The sequence below is a fragment of the Scleropages formosus genome, chromosome 9 (assembly GCF_900964775.1).
Source record: "Scleropages formosus chromosome 9, fSclFor1.1, whole genome shotgun sequence".
NCBI lineage: Eukaryota > Metazoa > Chordata > Actinopteri > Osteoglossiformes > Osteoglossidae > Scleropages > Scleropages formosus.
The window spans coordinates 28,339,069-28,358,808 of NC_041814.1; the positions used below are offsets into that span (position 1 = coordinate 28,339,069).

Consider the following 19,740-nt stretch of genomic DNA (forward strand, 5'->3'; position numbering starts at 1 on the left):
GTGTGTCCACGCAATGCCGCAAGCAGCAAACGTAGCAGTAAACACACACGCACGCGCGCGCGCAGGAGATGCCGCCTCATGTCGCGCGCCGACCCCCTCTCCTCAGACCGTTGGTTCGGCCCGCCGCGCGTGCACCTCGCGAGCCCGGCGCGCGCGCTCCCACACGCCGCGGCAGCGCTGCATGGAGGAGAGGCGGCGCGCGGGCAGCGCGCTCGGGGATGGAGCGGGTCGGAGCGGGTCGAAGCGGGTCGGACTGGATGGGAACGGATCGGAACGCCGCTGCCTCGCCTCTCCACGGAACCCTGGGCGCTGAGTGACGGTTCGGCTCCGACTCCATTTGAGTCTTTTTTTAGATCGCGTTTTACCTACATAGTAGTTTCTGGACATTAATTAAATGAAGCAGAACTTTTGGGAAGTCAGTGGACCGAGCCGCTTAGTTCGTTTAAGGAGAAATATTTTAGAATAATAAAAGCGAGCCTACATATTTTCTGTATAATCATGTCCCGACAATTACAGCAGCTCACACGCGCGTAGATAAAAACAGACTTAGATCTCTGATGATACACTATGTGGACATTTCTCTTGAAAATGTTATATTTTTCTTACATCTTTCTAAGGTTTGCTTGAGAGTGAAAAGCTGCATTGCTTTGATTTTTTTTTTTTTTTTTTTTGTCCTGTTTATCATGAAAATGACAGCTGTGCTTGGAGTATCAGCAAAAGAAACTAGAACAGGGATTGCCACAGGGAACTTTGTTTTGTTTCTAAAAATGCTCCGTTTAATCACTTCTAAAAATATTTTCCACAAGTGTGTTGGTGGAGCCACAGCATTACGCTTTAAAGACTGTAAATTTGTCTTGTGTATGAAGATGGTATGGGCTTTATCTAATTCATATGTATGTATTTCAGCTTTTCCCCCACCTGTGTGTGTGTGTGTGTGGCTATAAGAGAGAGAGAGTGTGTGTGTGTGGGTGGCTCGCTAACTGGGTGGGTGGGTGGATCGGTGAGAACAGCGATGTGATAATTACTGTGGTCCTCTGCTGAAGTCTGTGAGAAAAGCAGTTCTGTTCCTCACCGCGTTTCCCGGTGAAAACGCGGTACGGGGCCACATCTGCCGCTCCGACTCCGCCACCTGGCTCTCCTTTCCTTCCTCCGGCTGTTCCGTTTACCCGTCACCTGCACGCGCCGGTCCAGATGAGCGGCTCTTCCGTATGTTTGGAAACGTGCGGATGTGGTATCTGCCCATGCTTCGGAACCCCTCTGTGAAACATCTGAGATCTTGCTTGTTTATTTACCCTTCATCGGTGTTTATTTACAGCTCTCGACTCTGTCTTTTCCTCAGCGGGGACGAACGCTTGTCTCTCTTACTCGTCCACTGTCTCCCGCGAAGAACAGGTGTCGCCTCGGCCGAGAAATAGGCAGCGCGCCGCGGATGAACGGTCAGGCCCACGGGGTGACAGATCAGTGTTGGGTTGTGACTGAAATACACCTTTTTACCGCTCTTTCCTCCAACAAAAGAGCCCACCAAGTGTGAAATGTTGGGCAAACGGAGTGGAGTGCCGTTCCTGTAGCAACGCACCGGTCACGTCTTGTGGAAAACGGCGATTAATGTGGCGTTCGGGAGACGGGGCTGCAGGTGTACCGTCGCCTCCCGATGGCGAGCGGGACTGGGGCGGGGTCTCCTTCCGTGAGCGGAGGGGTTCGCGATCCTGGGGCCGCCGACGCTCGGTCGTCAGCGGAGGCCCTAGATCTAGCGATGTCGCCACCTACTTCGGTGAGGTGTGTTGAAATCGAGATACTTGTACCGTGGGGTGATTGCGTAACACTTACTGGTCCGTGGGTCGCCCAGGTTTCCCTACCGTTGGTTTCCGTGGTCCGTGGTGCCGTTTTCGAACCATCAGTGCACTTGCAGAACTGTGAACCCAGTTTGTCGGTATTGTTTCTGGAGCAGTTTCGTTCTGGGCGCTGGCTTCGGTTGAAATCCGTCATTAAGATGTGCGGTCAGGGACTGGGTCTTCGAACCCAAGATGTCCGTTCAAGTCTCTTGCTTTGGTGCCTTTGACCAAACGTCCTTGTGATGTGAGCTGTTTCACGGAAACGTACGTGCAAATGGTTGTGTAAAAGTGTAAAACTATAAACCGGGGCAGTAGGTGGCATAGGGGTTAGAGGTGGGCTTAAAGGACCCAGGTTCAAATCCCATGGCCACAGTGATAACTGATGGTATTTCGGTCTGATTCCTTGTAAATTGAAGAACCTGGGTATGAATCCCACCTCCTGCTGTAGGGTATCAGGGTACTTGCTCTGACTTTCTCCAGGAAAAATCAGCCAGCTGTAAACGAGCTGTAGACAGTAAATCACTGTAAGTAGCTTAACACTGTAAGCTGCTTCGGAGAAAAGAATCACCATAATAAATTTCACTGTAATTATCATAGTTTTAATAATTTTTCCATCCATCCATCCATCCATCCATCTATCCATCCATCATGTCAAGTGGTTTAAGACTGTGTGTCGGATAACCAAGCAAATATAAAACACATAACTGAGTAATTTTATCAAAGGTGGGTGGTGATGTTTGATGTTTGGTAGATGAGCCTGAAAAAAGTTGACGTCTGATGATCAATTATGTAAGCAAGTCTGCGTTTGAAATTCGCTATTGTGTAGTTGTCATGGAACTTAGAAGCCCTCACAAGCCCAGAAATTTCCTTTAAGCAATGTCTTCTAGCTTCCAGGCAGCTGCAGGGGGGCCGGAGCTTAATCTCATCACTGAGGTAGCATTAGGTTTGAAGATGAACCAAGAGCTTGGAGTAGGAAGCCGGTTAATCAATGAGGAGCCCAATTTCTGCTCTTTGAAGCATCCGCCTCACAGTGGGGTTGACACTGAGTACCTCCCCGGTCGGCAGAACTCCAGAACTTCCTCCTGCAAGGCGAGAAAATGGATTCCGCTGTCCGCCGCAATACGCGTCAATGCGTCACAGGAGATACGCAAGCGGCCCTCAACGACCCATCGTCCACCAGCGCGGGACGACAAAGCCGTTTCATCTTTTTTGGCGGTTTGCCAGGATGGAAGCCCTATGGTCCAATGAACTGCCACCTTTCAGAGGGCACTGACTGCCTGCAGTGAGTGTTTTTTTACCCAATGACTCAGGGATGGCGATTTCATTTGCTAAGTGTGTTCGGATTCATCGTTTTTTTAAGAAAAGTCACGACAGCGGGCGGCAGATTCAGCCGCACACCCGTCAGCCTGAGCGACGGCTACCCCCGATCGGGGGCTCGCTAATGGAGGCAATCCCGGCTGCGGCCGTTTAAGTCTAACTGGGCACCTTTTTAAGGAAGGACAGTTTTGGAGGGAAAGAGAGCGAGCAGTAGGTCCAAAGGTCTGGGAAGTTTTGAATTTCCAGTCAGTGAAGTTTTTTAACTGAAGGGAATTGATTTATATTCACTCATTTAGCCGGCGCTCTTCTCCAAAGCCACTTTCAAAGCTTTTTTCAATGTACAGCGCGTCCTGCTGTATGATCTCAGAGTTGTATGTATGTCATTGTTTTGAAGACATGGGTACGTTGACGTAGGGGTCCCTCCGAAACGCACCTGTCCCATTAGGAAAGATAAAACTACTTTGGTAAGCTCGTGTGTGCTCTCTCACCTGTGTTTTAATTTTACTGTATCAGTTCAGGCTAAGTACCTTGGTCAGGGGCACTACAGCAGGAGGTGGGATCCAAACCTGTGATCTCCAAGCCCAAAACCGGAGGGTCTACCCACGACACCATCGATTGTGTGGCTATTTTTTTTTCCAGAAATATGCAACGTACAGCCGAAAGAATAAAAGCCATAATTCTGCCCGTTGGCTCCGCACACTTTGGCAGTGCTTGAACTGGCATGTCAATTACCACGGTATTGTAACTTCAAACCAGATTCTGTAGGTTTCCAGCTCCTTAAGTAACAGATCACAGCTAACCCTTTGCACTGCCAACTTAGCATATATGATAAAGTAATATGTTTACTGAAGTGACACCATATAAATGTACCTGTTCATATTTATTCATATTCATAGTCCCTTCTGCTGTTTCCAGTTTTGTGGAAATATTACTTAGATATGCACATGCACATCCCTGTAAATGAGTGTACAATTTGTACGGTGTGTACTGCATTTTCTTCAAACCGTGTTACTTCTTTAACGTTGTTCTCGTTTGATACTGTTCAATGTTTATTGCTTCGATGTCATTCTGTAGCGTCAAATATGTTTTAAGGAACATTCAGAATTTCAGATTCCTTCTATGCGCAAAAACATTTGGACAGTAACATTGATCAAAAGTCAACGACACCAAAATTCAAGCAGGCAGATTGACCCTCTGTCAAGCCTTTTACAGCACATTTATTAATCTGTGTTAAAAAATTCACTTGACTAAATTAAAACTCAGTTATTAAGGCAAGCATCTTAACAAACAACCAGTTTTAATTTCCACTGGTGCGCCGTGGCAGTCTTTAATGATGTCTGTAGGAATCTCTGCACTTTGCCCTTTATTGACAAATCCGTGAAAGTGAATCTCACAGCCCCTTTGGGATCGACGACCACTTCAGAAACTCGACTGCACGGCCCAGAATGAAGCGCAAAGATGCTGTTGCGTGACATTTCTCACTCACGCGGCCAGGTTCCCTTGCCTCCGTGCCATGTGCCATATGATGATGCCATGTCCTGGTCTTTACCGTAAGATGGAACGTTGAACATAGCCGTATGATAACATAGACTTACCTTTCACCAGCTCCAGTTGTACAGAGGGATGCATCTTTAGGTAGGTCAAAAGTTACGTATGTCAGGTTCCAAAATCCTTCACTATCGTGTTTATAGTCGATACGGCTAAACCTGGTTCCCGTGCTATAGACGATCATCTTTGTCCACCTTCATACTCCCTTATTATTTTCAATTTCATCTCCAAATTGACTGCTGTACGCTTGCGAGATGCTTCTCGTTTTCCTTCAAGTGCACGTTTACCACCGGGCATTGCTAATAATGAAAAGGGTAAAGAAGATGGGAAAAAAAGTGCTACACTAAGGGGAGGAGATGCGTTCGCGGCTCAAAACACGCGGGAACTGGGAAGATGCGGCTTTCCTCCTTGTCTGGTTACGCCGACTTGAGTTTAATGTGTTTCAGATGTTTTGCGTAAAATAAAAGCGCTACGCGTAAATAATGTGCACGTCGGGAATTTTTTACGGAAATCCGGCTTTACGTAAATCAAATTCACATACAGTGCTGTGAAAAAGTATTTGCCCCCTTCCTGATTTTTTTCATTTTTTTGCATATTTGTCACAGTTAAATGATTGAGATCGTCAGACAAATTTTAATATTACACAAAGATAACCCGAGTAAATACAAAATGCAGTTTTTAAAGGATGATTTCATTTATTAAGGGAAAAAAGTTGTTCAAACCTACCTGGCCCTATGTGAAAAAGTAATTGCCCCCTAAACCTAATAACCGGTTGTGCCACCCTTGGTTACCTTTGTGTAATATTAAAATTTGTTTGATGATCTCAATGATTTAACTGTGACAAATATGCAAAAAAAAATAAAAAAATCAGGGAGGGGACAAATACTTTTTCACAGCACTGTAAGTAGAGGGGTGTCCGTACTATATTATCACTCTCTCAAACAGCAGGAACAAAGCTGGAAATGCAAGCTGCTGCTAAGGAGTTTTACCACTTTTTTTTTTTTACTTTTAAAGATACATCATAATTGCTGTAGGCAATTAATACTTGAGCCAAAAGTTGCCCCAAAAAAAGATGCACATTGAAATAAATCATATTGATTTTGCTGCTTTTAAAAAAGTGCTGATGTTGGAACGCTGCCAATTTGTCAAACGCTCCAACGCACTGCTTTTCAAAAATGTATATTGCATTTTGTATTCTGGTTTCTTAATAGCTGGATAACAGCATTTAACCCCTGGACCCTTTATTGTTGCTGCTAACCTGGCACTGTGACAATATTGACAGACATTTAGTGATAAAATCAAACAACCATCAACCTGTAATGTGTTTCTGTAAGCAGTTTGAAGTCATTAGTCTGGTGATTATTACACTGCTGCTAGTAATTTATGTTTATCCTTATTGAGCATCACCTCTTTCCGGCTATCCAGTAGCCTTCCTTTCAAAACCAAGAAAACACGATGCCCGAAATTAATTTTTTTTTATCTCGACAAAAGAGAATTCGAAAATCCAGAAATTCAGACGCGAGCTTCTGAAGTGTGTTTGTAAGTTGGATGGTGTTGCGAGAAGTCAGCCTATAAGGTGCTCGACCGATGATGAATATTTATGACCGTCTCTTAATGGGAAAAGCAAATGTTCAGAAGGGGAACCCTGCTGTTTGCTGTCTGCAGATGATATCTGCAAATAGCGTATAACTGTGGCAGGCTTGTCTTCCAGCTGGCTGGCATTTTCGTTTGGGAAAATAAGATTCAAGCCCCGCGCATTACAAATGAGCACCAAAGAGTCATCTAAGTTCTCGGTTTTTCTAAATAAAACATGTCGATGTACCCTTCAGTCCCGCTCCGCCCCCTGCGGAACGTCCGAAGATGCAGCCCGTAAACAAAGGGAATATTCATCAGAACACCAGAGGCCTGTCGGCGTCTGTGGAGTCAACCGAGCAGCGGAATAAAAACCAACAGAGCTCAGCAATTTATGCGAAGAATCAGATTAACACTTTCGAACAATGTCAGCGATACGTTTTTTTAAACAGCTACCCATGCATAAGAGTATTACATTAATTCTGTTACAAGAAATGGTTAATAAGATCGTAAAATGTGTTTTCTTCTTTCTGCAGGATGACCCCAGCTCGCTTCTCCAGGACCCTCTGCTTTCCGCTGCGATCCGCTGACTGAAACGTCGGCACCATGGTCTATCCGAATGCGACCGTCTCGGCCAATCACAGCTCGGAGCCCGAGAACTTCTACCGGCCGTTCTCGGTGTTCAGCGTCCTGACCCTCACCCTGCTGGCCATGTTGGTCGTCGCCACGTTCGTGTGGAACGTGCTGGTGCTGGTGACCATCCTGCGCGTGCGGACGTTCCACCGCGTGCCGCACAACCTGGTGGCCTCCATGGCCGTGTCGGACGTGATGGTGGCCGCGCTGGTCATGCCCCTCAGCCTGGTTCACGAGCTGAACGGCCGGCGCTGGGCTCTGGGCCGGGTGCTCTGCCACGTGTGGGTCTCCTTCGACGTGCTCTGCTGCACGGCCAGCATCTGGAACGTGACGGCCATCGCTCTGGACCGCTACTGGTCCATAACCCGGCACTTGGAGTACACCCTGAAGACCAGGAAGAGGATCTCAAACTTGATGATCGCCCTCACCTGGCTGCTGTCGGCAGTCATTTCGCTGTCGCCGCTCTTCGGCTGGGGGGAGACGTACTCCGAGAACCTCATGGAGTGCCAGGTCAGCCAAGAACCTTCCTACACCATCTTCTCCACCTTCGGCGCCTTCTACCTGCCCCTCTGCGTGGTGCTTTTTGTCTACTGGAAGATCTACAAGGCGGCCAAGTTCCGCATCGGGTCTCGGAAAACGAACACCATCACGCCCATGGCCGAAGTTATCGAGGTACGACGTCTTGGCATCCGACAGGCATGATTGTAAAGTGTCAGAGAGCCTCGTGATCCACCACCGCACACCTTTACCGAAAGACTTGAAAAAAGACCAGAAGAAGAACAAGCAATGCATTTGATTAAAGATCTGTCAAAGCATGACAGTTTTATGTAATTACGTGAGTCGCTGGAAGGTCTCAGCTCAGAATACTGACAGAAGGAACAAGAAGCTATAAAAGCTGTCTAGGAGAGAGCAGTTATATGTGAACGCTGGAAATGTGTCTCCTTCCAGTTATGGGTGGCTAAGCATTACATGGGGAAATTAATAGATGTGGACTCCAGAGACGATAGGCAGCAGTGTAAGGGGATTGTGGGAGGGGAGAAAAGATGTTTGGAACACGGACGGTAACGCGAGACAAAACTCACAAAAAAATTTTATCTCACACTTTAAAATACAAGAAATTGTGATATGGGAATAACCTGATGAGGCGCAGCGAATTAGGAAGGTTTTTGGGTATAATTCTAGGGTATGTTTCTATTCTGGGAAGTTGTTCAAGCCTCACCCCCAAACATGTGGTATGATTTGAAAGTAATCAGTTAAGGAGATATACTGTAAATATATGTCCTCTAGAGTGGACAGAAATGAAAGGGTGCTTCCCAGATGATACAGATTGAGGTAAATCAGTACTACAACGTTACTGTGACTAAGCGCTTCAATTTTTGAAGGACCACCTAGAAGAACGACAGCCTGGAGCTGGACTATTTCTAGATCCGAAGCCCACGAATGCTGCATAAACTCACCTCTTCTATTAGGATGGGCTGCGTGTGTCACGCGAAACATAGGGGCCTGGGACGGCTGGACCCAAGTGCAGCGTCGTTCGTCCGGAGACGAGGGATGAGGCGAGTTCTCGGCGTCGGGGACAGGCGAAGGGTCGGGCGATCGGCGGTCGGGGTCGGAGCGAAGATCCGTGGACGAGGTCAAGGGACTTAGCGAAGGGTCGGTCGAACGGCGAACAGGACAGGAACTAGGATCCGTGGACGTGGTCGGGAAACGAAGCGAAGAGTCAAAAATCGGAGGACGAGAACGAAGAGCTAGCGGTGCTTGTGAACGAAGTGTCACGGGAAAGGGCGGTCGTCCCTGACGAGATTCCGCAAAGGTCTGGGAGTTGCGGAGTGTCTTTTAAAGGGTAGGTGCTGAACCGGAGTCAGGTGCTGTTGATTGAGTTGTGGGCGTGGACGTGACAGTGCGGAACGGGACCGGCACTAAAATAGGAATGTGCCACACATAAAATTTCCATAATCCATATTCCTGTATTTCCGTAAATCGGTGGCACAGGCCTGCAACAGGCAAATAGGCAACAAGGGTTCCCCACGTGTTTGTTTGTGTGCTGAAAACGGGCTCTGTCATTTATTCCTTTTGACTTAGAGTGTGGATTTAGGGTGTGTTCAGTTGCAAAGAAGCTGCAACCAACACATCAGCTCTGATTGTAATGCTACTGCAGAGACCGACTTTTCAATATTTCATTTCCGGTTCTCAGCCCAACTCATATCCTGGCCACATACATCTCACTTGGATGTTTTCTGTTTCGTGAGAAAGCATCATAAACACTTTTCGTGGAAGTGGCTTTTTGCCTTTAATTGGGCATCGTAGTACTTTAATCCCACTTGCACACTATGGGGGGTGCAGTGGCACAGCAGGTTTGGCTGGATCCTGCTCTCTGGTGGGTCTGGGATTTGAGCCCTGGTTGGGGTGTCTTGTGACGGACTGGCATCCCGTCCTAGGTGTCTCCCTTCACCCTTCAGCTTCGTGCCCAGTATTGCTGGGTGAGGCTCCGGTTCATCACGACCACCCACTTAGGACAAGTGGCTTCAGCCAGTCTGTGTGTGTGTGTGTGTGTGTGTGTGTGTGTGTGTGTGTGGGTACTTTAATGGTGTATGGAAACAGTGAAATGGTACAGTTCCAAGCTTTTATGGTGGATCATGATATTCCATTCCTCCCCGAGGCTCCTGCAGTAGATCCAGCTGTAGGACTTGAACCTGCAGTCGGTGGATGACAGGGTGGGGTTCCTTAGCCACTATCCACCCATCTACACCTAACTGCCAACCTTAGAGCTCCTTTAAAGGAGCCCTAAGGTTGGCAGTTAGGTACTAAAATGTTATTTTCTCACATACGACTGTATTACTGTGGACCACTGACTTGCAGTCTGAATGGTTTCAGTTCTGACGGCTATGATGTGAAGGAATTTATAACAGAAAAATCAGGATCGCTGCTGCAATATGATGCAGTGCAGCTTTTCAGACTCTGCTGTTAGCATCTGAAATGCTTGATACCCTCAGAGTGACACATTTCAGGACACACCACAGGTGTCGTTTTCCAGAACCTTCCGCTTTCAAGATTTGGTAGCGCATTAGCGGCAGCGTGCCACATCTCTGCTGGACTGTTCTGCCCAGATCTGTGTTCCGCCAGGCCCGTCTCGGTGCTTTACATCTGTCATCACGGTGGGTCAGCGTGAATAAGTCATGCCAAAGAGTTTGTGCGCCGGGCTGACCTGCCGTGAGCCAGCTCCCGGCTCAAACCGACGATCACAGATGCACTTTAACGAGAGTCGCGCCCACGTTCGGCCTTCGCGAGGAAGTCACTTCAAAGATAACGACCTCAGCGGGATCCGCGCCCGTTTCACAGTCCCACCAGTCCGCGTGATGCAAACACTCGTGCGTCTATGCTAAAATACACCTCTTAGAACCCGTCTGCATTCCGTGGAGCGTTTGGTGAATTACAGGTCTTGCGGCGACGTGGACCAGCAGCTCACATCGTGGACAGAGCTCGCGATCTAAGCACCTGAAATCATACCATTGGTGTTGAGTTAAAGAGAACGTATGTGTGCAGGATCTACAAAAATTATTCACGCCCTTCAGACTTTTTCATGTTGTACAACGTTGACTCAGGGTGGATTTAATTAGGCTTTTCTGACGCTGATCAACAGAAAAAAATACTCGCACCTACGTTGAAATTGCATGAAACCTATTTATGAGTTTGGAAAAGGAAGGGATTTCACATTTCTTTAAACTGATGACAAATTTACATTTATCAGACACTTTTCTCCAAAATGACTTGCAATGAACTCTATGTAGTGTTATCAGCCCACACACCTTATTCACCGCAGTGACTTACACTGCTAGATGCACAACTTACACTGGGTCACTCATCAGTGGAACACACCTGAACAGCATGTCTTTGGACTGTGGGAGGAAACCAGAGCACCTTGAGGAAACCCACGCAGGCAAGGGGAGAACATGCAAACTCCACACAGACTGAGCGGGGATCGAACACACGTCTTTTCTCACAACCCAGGCGCTGCGAGACAGCAGGGCTGCTGCAAATATAAAACACTAAATAACTGAGTGTACAAGTATTCACCCCTTTTTACTGTGACGCACCTAAATCAGCTGTGGTACAACATGTTGTTTTTAGGAAATCGTGGAAGTTGAGCAGAGATCACCTGTGTGCACTTCAGGTGGTTCATGTGCTTTTAGGTTAATCTAAGGTTAGATTCGACTATAAGAACTCAGCAGGGCAGTTTAGCTTTACTAATTGCTCTGTAGTAATGTATGTAGTAGGGGGTGTGGTGGCGCAGCGGGTTTGACTGGTGCCTTGCTGTGTGGCGGGTCTAGGGTTTGAGTCCTGCTTGGAGTGTGCAATGGCCCTGTCTTTCTCCCTGTGTTTGCCTCCACCATCATGCAGACAAAAGATCTGGCAACCCACCTCTGTTCTTCCCTTCACTTGCCTTGGAAACCACGCGAGTGGTCGCTATGGGTCGGCTCCAACTCGGCACCTTGCATGCGACGTCTGTAGTACGTCTCTGTCCTTGTTCATTCCATCCCTACCGCACAGACTCTAAGTGTATAAATGTTTATATGAAGTCAATGTGGGGGTGCAGTGGCGCAGTGGGTTGGACCGCAGTCCTACTCTCCGGTGGGTCTGGGGTTTGAGTCCCGCTTGGGGTGCCTTGTGCCGGACTGGCGTCCCGTCCTGGGTGCGTCCCCTTCCCCCTCCGGCCTTACGCCCTGTGTTGCCGGGTAGGCTCCGGTTCCCCGTGACCCCGTAAGGGACAAGCGGTTCTGAAAGTGTGTGTGTGTGTGTGTGTGTGTGTGTGTGTGTGTGTGTGTGTGTGTGTGTGTGTGTGTGTGTGTGTGTGTATGAATTCAATGTTTAATGCAAAACGGAGGAGTAAAGAAAAAAGAAGTCAATGATGACAATGAATTGACACTCAGTGACCAAGTGGACGTGGTTTGGACTGCCCAAGCAGGGACACGATTGCTGAGATTATAACAGGTGAAACTAGCAGACAAGAATTAATGGTGGTTGAGAACCTGGAGCAGCATGAGCTGTACTCTGGCTGAGAAGAACTCATCGGGGGCTCTGGTTTCGCACCCCTTGACTGTCAGGAGGTGCGTGAGAGATAAATTCGGTCCTTGTAAATGCAACGTGAAGCGCTGTGAAATGAAGCAGGGGTATCAGACGAAATTCCTCGTAAAGTCGAATTCCCACGGCTGTGCATCACGCGTCGTCCGTAGAGGCTGAGATGTCCATCCATCCATCTTCCTCCGCTTTATCCGGGACCGGGTCGCGGGGGCAGCAGTCCGAGCAGAGTACTCCAGACTTCCCTCTCCCCGCACACCTCCTCCAGTTCCTCTGGGGGAACCCCAAGGCGTTCCCAGGCCAGCCGGGAGACATAGTCTCTCCAACGTGTCCTGGGTCTGCCCCGAGGCCTCCTCCCAGTGGGACAAGCCCGGAACACCTCCCCAGGGAGGCGTCCAGGAGGCATCCGGAACAGATGCCCGAGCCACCTCAACTGGCTCCTCTCGATGCGGAGGAGCAGCGGCTCTACTCCGAGCTCCTCCCGGGTGACTGAGCTCCTCACCCTATCCCTAAGGGTGCGCCCAGCCACTCTGCGGAGGAAACTCATTTCTGCCGCTTGTATCCGCGATCTCATTCTTTCGGTCATGATCCAGAGTTCATGACCATAGGTGAGGGTAGGAACGTAGATCGACCGGTAAATTGAGAGCTTTGCCTTACGACTCAGCTCCCTCTTCACCACAACAGACCGGTACAATGACCGCATTACTGCGGACGCCGCACCGATCCGCCTGTCAACCTGCCGCTCCATTTTTCCCTCACTCGTGAACAAGACCCCGAGATACTTAAACTCCTCCACTTGAGGGAGCAACTCCCCCCTAACCCGGAGGGAGCAATCCACCTTTTTCCGACTGAGAACCATGGCCTCGGATTTGGAGGTGCTGATTCTCATCCCCGCCGCTTCGCACTCGGCTGCAAACCTCCCCAGTGCACGCTGCAAGTCTTGATTCGATGAAGCCAACAGGACCACATCGTCCGCAAAAAGCAGAGACGAGATCTCGCGGCCACCAAAGCAGACACCCTCCGTTCCCTGACTGCGCCTAGAAATTCTGTCCATAAAGATAATGAACAGAATCGGTGACAAAGGGCAGCCCTGGCGGAGTCCAACATGCACCGGGAAAAGGTCTGACTTACTGCCGGCAATGCGAACCAAGCTCCTGCTCCGGTCATACAGGGAACGAACAGCCCGTAGCAACGAGCCCCGAACCCCATAATCCCGAAGTACCCCCCACAGGATGCCACGAGGGACACGGTCGAATGCCTTCTCCAGGTCCACAAAACACATATGGACTGGTTGGGCAAACTCCCACGAACCCTCCAGCACCCTAGTGAGGGTATAGAGCTGGTCCAGTGTTCCACGGCCAGGGCGAAAACCGCATTGCTCCTCCTGGATCCGAGGTTCGACTATCGGTCGGATTCTCCTTTCCAGTACCCTGGCATAGACTTTCCCAGGGAGGCTAAGGAGTGTGATCCCCCTGTAGTTGGAACACAATCTCCGGTCCCCCTTCTTAAAAAGAGGGACCACCACCCCGGTCTGCCAGTCCAGAGGCACCGTTCCCGAACTCCACGCGATGCTGCAGAGGCGTGTCAGCCAAGACAGCCCCACAACATCCAGAGACTTGAGAAACTCGGGGCGGATCTCATCCACCCCCGGAGCCTTGCCACCGAGGAGTTTTTTGACTACCTCAGCAACTTCAGCCAGGGTAATGGACGAGTCCCCCTCCGAGTCCCCGGCCTCAGCTTCCTCTACGGAAGGCGTGTCGGAGGGATTGAGGAGATCCTCAAAGTACTCCTTCCACCGCCCGAGAACATCCTCAGCTGAGGTCAGCAGCGCACCACTTCCACTGTAAACAGTGTTCGTGGAACACCGCTTCCCCCCTCCGAGTCGCCGGACGGTTTGCCAGAATCTCTTTGAGGCCGACCGAAAGTCTTCCTCCATGGCCTCACCGAACTCCTCCCAAGCCCGAGTTTTTGCCGCGGCGACTGCCAGAGCCGCGCTCCGTTTGGCCCGTCGGTACCTGTCAGCTGCTTCAGGAGTCCCATGAGCCAGCCAGGCCCGATAGAACTCCTTCTTCAGCTTGACGGCATCCCTTACTTCCGGTGTCCACCACCGTGTTCGGGGATTGCCGCCGCGACAGGCACCGGAGACCTTATGGCCGCAGCTCCGAACCGCCGCACCGACAATGGAGGAGCGGAACATAGTCCATTCGGACTCAATGTCCCCCACCTCCCTCGGGACCTGGTTGAAGCTCTGTCGGAGGTGGGAGTTGAAGACCTCTCTGACAGGGGCCTCCGCCAAACGTTCCCAACAGACCCTCACTATGCGTTTGGGCCTGCCAGGTCTATCCAGCTTTTTCCCCCGCCATCGAATCCAACTCACCACCAGGTGGTGATCAGTTGACAGCTCAGCCCCTCTCTTCACCCGAGTGTCCAAGACATATGGCCGAAGGTCAGAAGAAACGACTACAAAGTCGATCATCGACCTCCGACCTAGGGTGTCCTGGTGCCAAGTGCACTGGTGGACACCCTTATGCATGAACATGGTGTTCGTTATGGATAAACCGCGACTAGCACAGAAATCCAATAACAACTCACCGCTCGGGTTCAGATCAGGGAGGCCGTTCCTCCCAATCACGCCCCTCCAGGTATCACTGTCGCTGCCCACGTGGGCGTTAAAGTCCCCCAGTAGAACGACAGAGTCCCCAGTGGGAGCGCTTTCCAGCACGCCCCCCAAGGACTCTAAAAAGGCCGGGTACTCTACACTGCCGCTAGGCGCATAAGCACAAACGACAGTGAGAGACCGTTCCCTGACCCGAAGGCGTAGGGAGATGACCCTCTCATTCACCGGGGTAGACTCCAACACATGGCGGCTGAACTGGGGGGCTATTAATAAGCCCACACCAGCCCGCCGCCTCTCACCTTGGGCAACGCCAGAATAGTGGAGAGTCCACCCTCGATCGAGCAGAGTGGTTCCAGAACCCAAGCTGTGAGTGGAAGTGAGCCCGACTATATCTAGACGGTATCTCTCAACTTCCCGCACCAGCTCAGGCTCCTTCCCCGCCAGTGAGGTGACATTCCAAGTCCCAAAAACCAGAGTTGGCGCCCGAGGTTTGGGTCGGCCGGGCACTCGGCCCCGACCACCGCCCAACTCACAATGCACCGGCCCCTTACGGTTTCTCCGGCAGGTGGTGAGCCCACCGAAGAGCGGCTCCACGTTATGGCTTCGGGCTGAGCCCGGCCAGGCCCCGTGGGCATAGACCTGGCCACCAGGCGCTCGCATGCGAGCCCCCCCCCCAGGCCTGGCTCCAGGGTGGGGCCCCGGTGACCCCATACCGGGCGAGGTAAACGGACGCCTTGCTTTTTCCTTCATAAGGGGTTTTTGAACCGCGCTTTGTCTCGTCTGTCATCCAGGACCTGTCTGCCATGGGAGACCCTACCAGGGGCATGTAGCCCCAGACAACATAGCTCCTGGACTCATTCAGGCACTCAAACCCCTCCACCACGATAAGGTGGCGGTTCACGGAGGAGAGGCTGAGATGTAGAAGGAGGAAAAGGCGGTTCGTTTAATAGGAGTGAGATGCTTGTGCAGGAGAACGGGCTTTGAAACGGAGTGGTCTTGAATTGTCATTCCAGGTGTAGCCTCCAGCGATCGATGGTTCCTCCTCTTCCAGATTGCGTTGAACCCCGAGCGCCCCTGTCTTGTCTGCTCGCCCCACCCAGGTGAAGGAGGCCGCCCGGCAACCCCAGATGGTGTTCACGGTCCGGCACGCCGCGGTCACCTTCCAGACTGACGGGGATACGTGGCGTGAGCAGAAAGAGCGGCGGGCGGCGCTCATGGTGGGCATTCTCATCGGCGTCTTTGTGCTCTGCTGGATCCCCTTCTTCATCACGGAGCTCATCCAGCCGCTGTGCAACTGCGATGTGCCGCCGCTCTGGAAGAGCATCTTCCTGTGGCTCGGCTACTCCAACTCCTTCTTCAACCCCCTCATCTACACGGCCTTCAACAAGAACTACAACAACGCCTTCAGGAATCTCTTCTCTCGCCAGCGCTGAGCGGCCCGAACAGGGCACACGCCTTCATCCCCAAACACACACACACACCACCTGACATCTTTAACGCCACCCCTCGAGAGAGAGAAACAAACACACGCTATGCCAGGGGTCGGGAATATTTCCATCCCTGCTTGGTGATAATCCAGCACCTCCGTGTGTCCCAGTTGACTGACAGTCATTTTTATCTGAAACTTTTTCCTCCATTTGTGAGATGACATCATCATCATCATCATCATCACTACATTGAGCCAGTGCAGTTGCAGATTTCGACAAAGGGTTTCTTCTGTTTTTCGTGTTGAACGGCTGGGTGTTCATGAAATGCATGTAAATAATGCAGCGGGCAACAGGTTATAAGTCATGTGCAGTTTGCCGGTGCATAAAAATATGCAAATGAACGTAAGGAAAGTACGTTAATAAAGCGGATGGCTCGGACCCTGTTGTCGCTGAGTCGTTCAGGCTGTTTGGGAGGGTCTTGCCCTGCTGCGCACATCCTCTTGCTCGCTCTGCTATGCCTGCCGCTGCCTCACCAATTAGCCAGTTATCCACCCCCTTCCCATCAGAGCCCCATTCCTCCCACACACACACACACACACACACATACACACACACACACACACACACACACACACACACACACACCTGCTATTGTTACAACCCACATCCCCATGGGACAACCGCCAGCCGCAATGGTCCCAGGCAGGACTTTGTGACGGGAGGGGGAGAGCAATCCATCACACCTCGACATCAAAGTAGAACTGGGGTGCGAGGGCCTCCTCTCAGAGAGCTGTCACGGTGCCGCAGCCCGTGCTCCACCCGTCTGCTGGTTTAGGGAACAGGAGGCGGAGGTGGAAGAGGAGGAGGAGACGTGCGGCTTGGCCGCATGCCACCAATGTGATGCACACAAACACCCGAGAGCCCCTAATACACTTTTATTGAGCGTACAGTTTGGCAGTGATTTTGTCCTGTGAACAATATGTTTCCACAGGACAAAATCACTGCCTGGCAATTAAAACGCCGGGTAATTAAACTGCGTGTTTTACAAGGATCACTTCAGTGTTGAAACGAGCCCATAAATCTCATTAAAGCTTTGCCCAGTTCAATAATACAAAACCTGAACAGCTCCCCCGGTAAAGACGGACCATAATGGAACGTCTTTATTATAGTTGCATGCAGCCCGTGAAATCTGAGCACTCTTTTTATATGCCCTGCTTTGCCGTATGTTCTCATTAGCATGACTAGGTGATCTGGAACCTGCAGCAATCCATCACGCTCGACTAACAGCAACATTATCGATGTTGCGCGCCCAGATAATGTTCGCAGTGAACGCCTGCATTGTGTCCGGACATAGTCCCTGTTAAGCAACGTTGTGTCTTTTTTTTACGGTAAAATAAAAAAATTCCAAATGGCGTGACTTATAAACCATTGAAAGATTCAGTGATCCAACCACACAAAGTACATCGGCCATAACAGCAGCTGAAAACGCAGCAGGGCAATGTATCAAGGTTAGCGTTTACATGCATTTATATTGCAGATGCTTAATTCACAGTGATGTGTCAGACCATGAAGGTAAAGATATAATGACTTAAAAACCTGGGGTTAAATTACCAGTAAGTAATATTAGTTTTTCCAAAGCAGTTTAGTTAGCGGACTACAAGGACAGCTGGTATTGTATTGATTAGCGCTGCTTCCTTGGGACTCAAAGGTTGCAGGTTTGAATCCTTCCTCCAGATGTGTCACCCTCGATCAAAGTACTTACCATGAATTGCTCTAGCAGAAGCTGTACAAGTACGTAAATAATTGCAGGTAGCTTAACGTTCCCCGTTGTATCAGAGAAAAGTGTCAGCTAAATGCACATACAGATGTTCCTCTACTTACGATGGTTCGACTCACGATTTTTCAGCGGTGCGATAGCGATATACGTTCGGTAGAATCCGTACTTCGAATTTTGAATTTCGATCTGTTCCCCCACTTGCGACATGCGCATACGATGCTCTCCCGATGCTGGGCGATGGCAGCGAACCGAGGCATCCACTTACGATTTTTCCATTTACGATGGGTTTATCGGAACGTAACTCCATCGTTAGTTGCGGAGCATCTGTATATAATCCAACTTCAGTAATAAATTACTTTTTCTCCCACATCAGGTATTTGCTGGGTTTAGCTAAGTGAGTAAAATGTCAACATAATTTTATGACGAGACTCAGTTCGTGCTGGTGTCAAAGTCAGCGAGGCATTAGCTTGAGCGGTGGGCTGTAAAGGTAATGTCATTTCCAAAGCATCACTATTTATATTTGCTGAGAAGAATCTGTTATTCAAATGATGCTGCCCAGCACGGTTTTGCATTCAGCGTGTACAGATGGATGTTTTCAGCTAAGAGTTGGGGAGTCAAGCTCACACTCTGTCGTTTCCTCCACCTACTCCAAAGAAGAAGAATAAACAAGTGCCCAGATGGTTAAGTACAGTACATTCCGGTGTCTCTGAAACATATTTGTCTACTAGTGTAAAGGTATTTCACATTATTGACTATCACTTATTTGATTCTTTCTCCAAGGTCACTTGGAGAACAGGGTGAAGTTCATGTACTAAGCTACTTGCAGTGATTCATCTATTTTGAACAGCGGGACAATTTTTACTATGTTAATGCAGGGTAAGTACTTCGATCAATGGTACTTGTGTGTGAATGAGAGAGAGAGTGTGTTCCACTGATGTACGGACCCAGTGTAAGTAGTGTATCTAGCAGCGTAAGTCACCGCGGTAAATAAGGTGTGTGGGCTGATAACACTACATAGAGTTCGTTGGAAGTCGCTTTGGAGAGAAGCGTCTGCTAAATAAATAAATAAATAAATAAATGTAAAATAAAACACTACAGTAGAAGGCATTCAAGCCCGGGATTTTCTGCTTGCAAGTCAGCAGCTCCGACCACTACACCGTACAGAAGTGTCACTATGGTGCACCCTCTGTACAAAGCAAGTGCCGTTTTTGACACGCCCTTCTTCACATTATACAAGCATACAAAAAAAGCTGTTGTTCTTTCAAGTGATAGAGTTTGTCATAACCACTTTACCAGGTTGGACCTGAGAATTTTTACTAAATAGAACTCCCCTGCATTTTCTAAGGTGTACGTAGGAGTAGAATTACATTTATTCCTTTAGCTGATGCTTTTCTCCCAAGCGACATACAATGTTAAGCTACTGGCAATTATTTACCAATTTATACAGCTGAGTAACTTTATTAGAGTAATTCGGGGTAAGTACCTTGCTCGAAAGTAGTACAGCTGGAGGTGGGGTTCAAAACTGCAACCTTTGGGTCCAAAGACAGCAGCTCTAACTACTACACTACTAGCCGAAATACCCGTTCGAAAGCACTTTTGACTATTTGTAAAGTGCCAATTTAAGGATTTCTTCTCTGACCTTCAAACAGTGACAGGTAACCTTTGTTTTGATGGAGCAGTTTTTACTCCCGAAGTTGAAATTTTAAGCTTTTGGAACGCTTTATAATGTCCTGCACGTTTCATACCGCCTGTTTTATTTTCATAACTCACTTGCCTTGAAATGTCAGTCCCCAAAGTTCTCAGCCACTGTCAGTCTAACGGGCAGCGATCAAACGGCGGCTCTAATCCCTGGGCAACGTGCGATTAGGGTAACATATGTGGCTGAGCAAAATGTGGCCCTGAAGTGGAACAGAGATAGTGAATCATACTCTCAAATGTCAT

At 49.4% G+C, this 19,740-nt stretch overlaps 1 protein-coding gene across 1 annotated transcript; it reads left to right on the plus strand.

Moving 5' to 3' along the window:
- Positions 1-202: 202 nt before the first annotated feature.
- On the plus strand, positions 203-16,628 carry LOC108937070 (5-hydroxytryptamine receptor 5A-like). The gene is made up of 3 exons (XM_018756821.2): positions 203-319; positions 6,806-7,574; positions 15,696-16,628. Exons 2-3 carry the CDS (start codon positions 6,876-6,878, stop codon positions 16,026-16,028), a joined length of 1,032 nt encoding a protein of 343 aa, XP_018612337.2. The 5' UTR covers positions 203-319; positions 6,806-6,875; the 3' UTR covers positions 16,029-16,628.
- The last annotated feature ends 3,112 nt before the right edge of the window (positions 16,629-19,740 follow it).